General features: G+C 55.1%; 1 protein-coding gene across 1 annotated transcript; it reads right to left on the reverse strand.

The window, feature by feature from the left end:
• Positions 1-284: 284 nt before the first annotated feature.
• VAMP3 (vesicle associated membrane protein 3) lies at positions 285-3941 on the reverse strand. Its single transcript, XM_064397108.1, has 5 exons — positions 3840-3941; positions 2604-2685; positions 1873-2031; positions 1198-1249; positions 285-447 (listed from the first exon to the last, which is right to left on the reverse strand). Coding segments are annotated over exons 1-5 (315 nt in total). The 5' UTR covers positions 3842-3941; the 3' UTR covers positions 285-427.
• Positions 3942-4157: the final 216 nt, after the last annotated feature.

Below are 4157 nucleotides of genomic sequence, written 5' to 3' on the forward strand. Positions count from 1 at the left end.
GCGGACACAGCAGGAGGCGGAGGCGGGGTCGGAGCCGCTTTTTATTGGAGGAGACCGCGCGCGGGGGGGCGGGGCCCGCGCGGGCGGAGGCGCCGCCCCGCCCCTCACGCGGCGCCGCACGCGGCCCCCGTGCGCGCGCATGCCCCGCCGCCACGTGCGGCGCCGGCCACGCCCAGGGGCGTGGTCGGGCGAGGGGCGGGGCCCGGGCCCGCCATGGCGGCGCCGTGAGGGCGGAGAGCTGTGCTGGTTAGTAATTAACGACAGGAGTGTCTTAAGGCCACCGGTAAAGTTAGTCAACGTCTCGGTAATCAAAAGAGGTGTGCTTCAAACAGCAGTAAACGGGCTGAGAAGGCAGCAGGTTTGGAGTGGAGAGGCTGAAGAGGATTCTCAAAGGCACCTTCGGTTGAACTGAGTTTCTTCTTGTAGTTCATGAATACGCACTCCAGACTATAAAAAGAAGAAAAAGGTTGGACGATGTGCTTCAGCCCCTCACCATAACAATCCTGCCTTTTAAGAATCTGAGATATTAGAGATAAACCCCTCTTAAATCCCTTAAATCTAAGAATTTGCCTATGTTGTTTTTTTCAGTTGTATTTTTCCCTCGCACACCAGGAGTGTGTCTCAGATGTCAATGGTTACTGCTGTGTTTGTTACTGTTACAACACAAACTTTAAAACTGTCTTCCCCTTAAAGCCTCGGCAGTTACCTGAGGACTCACAGACTGAACCATTCCACATCTGGCTCCCTTCTAACCCAGCATTAGTCTCATTTCACCCAGCAGCCAAACCTCTACCCAAAGCCTCCCTGGCAGGGCAGTGCACTCGTAACTGCCACAGAAAAGCAGGAAGCCAGGGCAGACGATAAGAGCTCTCAGACAAGGACAGTGTGTGGAATCTCAGGTTACACTTCCGCAGCAGGCAGCTGTAAACAAACCCAGGTCTGCTCCTGCTTTCCAAGCCCTTGCTATTTTCACTTTCACCTTTGCCACCCTCACTCGTGGTTGAGATTCCAGTACTGGAGCTCCCACAGTCTGCCACTCACTGCATGCAATTGCTGTTAAATCCATCCCTGCTATTTCAAATTCCTGTTGGATATACTTCCATCTGAGTACCCTGCCTTTGCTCAAACTGTACCAGTCAGCAAATTAACACTGTACATTCCAAACCCAGCAGAAATCCCCGTTCTGGTCCAACTTACCAATAATGATGATGATGATAATGACAACAACACCTATCAATATTGCCCACATCTGCAAGAAAAAAAAAAGACATACAACACTTACTCCACACCATGCAACAGCACCAAGTGCCCCTCAGGGCACAGGAGAACAGCCCCTGCAGGGGACTTTCAGCTCTGCTTGTCAGATCCAACGTGGCAAGCAGAGGTTCTTCAGTCAGCAAGCTCAACCCAAGCACTACCAGCACTCGGAGATGGCAGGCCATGCACACAGGCAAACACAGCAATGTGGCTCTCTCCACACAAAGCCTGTCCCCAGTGAATGCACAAGCTGCTCTGTTACTCACCAAAGATGATTCCAACCTTTGGCAACAGCTACAAGTACAGGAGTCTGGGTGAGCTTCTTCCACTTTCTAATACTTCCCACACATTAATTCAAGCTATGCATTTTTAGCCTTTTCCTCTGGTTTCTCAAAGCCTCAGATTACTGCCATGCTTCCCCTCTGGCCATTCCCAGACAAGATCCTGCCTCGGGCAGCACGGCCAGTAACACAGCTGCTTGTTACTTCAAAAAGTGATGCCATGCTTTAAAAACCAGCTGCTGTGACTCAAAAACCACTGGCTAAACGCTTTGTGCCTTCTGAGACACAAACTGACAGTGTTCCAGGCACAGTGAAGCACACCAGCCGAGGTTACCTTGCAGTTCTTCCACCAGTACTTCCTCTTGAGCTTGGCCGCGCTGGTCTCGAACTGGGAGGCCCCAGCTTGCAGGGCATCAGCTCGGTCATCCAGCTCCGACAGCTTCTGATCCCGCTCCAGCACCTTGTCCACGTTCACCCTCATGATGTCAACGACCTGCAGCATTCAGGGCTCGCAGTAAGTGACCACACAGTGCAACACGACCAGACAGCACACAGCTGCACAAGGCACTCATGTTTTCTCAGAAGCAGCAGCTATTGCCTTCTAGTACATGCAGCCATAAGCTCAAAGAAAACCATGAGATCCACCTGTGGCTAGAAGCCCTGAACGGCTACTTTAAAAAGTCAGTAGTGCTGGCATGCCTTCAAACCTGGGAAATAATTCCTGACTTGCTTCAGAAGGAGTTGAGGAATATAAACATGATAGTAAACCACGCCAAGAAATACTTGCCAGCCAGCCTGGCTTCTGGATTCCACAAAAATCACATTTGGTAGCCAGCTCTCATGGCTACTGATGAGAAAAAAAGCTTATTCTCTGCAAACAAAGGTTTTTGTCTTTACTTATGCCAACTCCTCAAGCACCAAGACTGCAGCTCATGTTTAGATACTGGCAACCTCTGCTTCCCCTTCATATAATGAAGGGAAAACTGCTTTGGAAAAAAATATCCCTTCTAATTGCACAGGTTTCCTGCAAGAAGAGGCTGACACTACTCCAGACCAGGCTTTTACCTCATCTACTTGGTGCTGAGTTTGCTGAAGCCGGCGGTTGCTGCCAGCAGCCATGTTTGAGCTTCCAGGGACATTGGCCGACCTGCAGGAAAGAAAGGCATCATCACAGTCCTGAAAACTGGAAATGTGTGTCCTTTTAATAAACACAGGGCAGTTTCCTACTGGATAAATTGTGTTTTAACAGCTGACAGTGGGTGCAACTCATGCAGTGTCCCGAACATCTTGTCAACAAATTGCTGCTGTGCTCAGAGGCAGCAGTGGCTTGCTAACACCACGCCTGGCAATGAGGCAGGGGACAGCTCCAACAATGCTCCACAGGCCTCAGAGAGTGAGCAGTTTAGGCTCAGTAGTTTATAAAAAATAAATAAAAAAACTTAGTATTATTATAACTATGTGATTTTTCCAGTGATGCTTCTCTATTCTTCTGAAACAGTTGATAGGGAGCAAGAAAAAGCACCAGAAGGAAAAAGTATTTGTAAAATACAAAATTTATCTTTGGTCAGCTTTAAATTTGTAACAGAGTTGTTTTTATCAGCTACTCTGCATCTTTATAATGGATACAACAGCTTCTGTACATACTCCTCACTACCTTTCCACCACCCAGCCAGGTTTTTAATGTGTATCCCCAGAACTATCAGCACTCGATTTCCTCTTCCATGTCCTTGCTTCTTTCACATCAGAGGCTTGTTTGTTGCATCCTGGCACTCCAAACAGCCAAGTCCGCCTGTTTCCTGTATTTCCACATTTCCACACTGCATTCTAACTGGCACGTAAGGAGCACGGCGGGCGGCAGGGCGAGGCTCAGCGCAGCTCGGGGTCAGTCTGGGCGCTGCCGCCGCCCCTCGGTGCCGCTCCAGCGCCAGGTGAGCAGCTCGGAAATGACAGCGCTTCCTGCGAGCTCCCGGCAGAGCAACGCCCGGTGCCCGGCAGGGCGGGCCCCGCTCGGAGCCGCGCCCGGGGCTGGCGGCACGGCCCGGCACGGCACGGCCCGGCACGGCACGGCCCGGCACGGCCCGGCACGGCACGGCACGGCACGGCCCGGCCAGCGCCGCTCCCGGCCCCAGCGGCGCCTCAGGCGGGGCGGCCCCGGGCACGGCCGGGCCGGGCCGAGCCTCAGCCGCCGCCGCGCCCGCCCCTCCCGGAACCCCCGCCCGCCCGCCGGGCCCGCCCGGGCCCCGCTCCCGCTCTCGCCGCGCCCGCCCCGCTCCCAGCGCCCCCCGCCCGCCCCGCACTCACATCCTGGCGGGGAACGAGAGCGGGGCCCGGGCGGCTCCACGGGAACTGCGCGGCCCGCGCCGACGAGTCACGGGGCGGGCTCGCGGCGATGGGCGGGGCCTGAGGGGGGCCGGGGGCGGGACCGGGCCATGGGGCGGGGCCGGGGCCGGGCCATGGCCGCTGGGGGGCGCTGTGCCGGCCCCGCCCGGGAACGGGAACGGGAACGGGAACCACGGAACGGAGAGAGCGGCAGGGCACGGACACGGGGACACACGGACACACGGGCACACGGACACACGGACACACGGACACACGGACACGGGGACACACGGGACACGG

This window comes from Passer domesticus, chromosome 22 (genome assembly GCF_036417665.1).
Source record: "Passer domesticus isolate bPasDom1 chromosome 22, bPasDom1.hap1, whole genome shotgun sequence".
NCBI lineage: Eukaryota > Metazoa > Chordata > Aves > Passeriformes > Passeridae > Passer > Passer domesticus.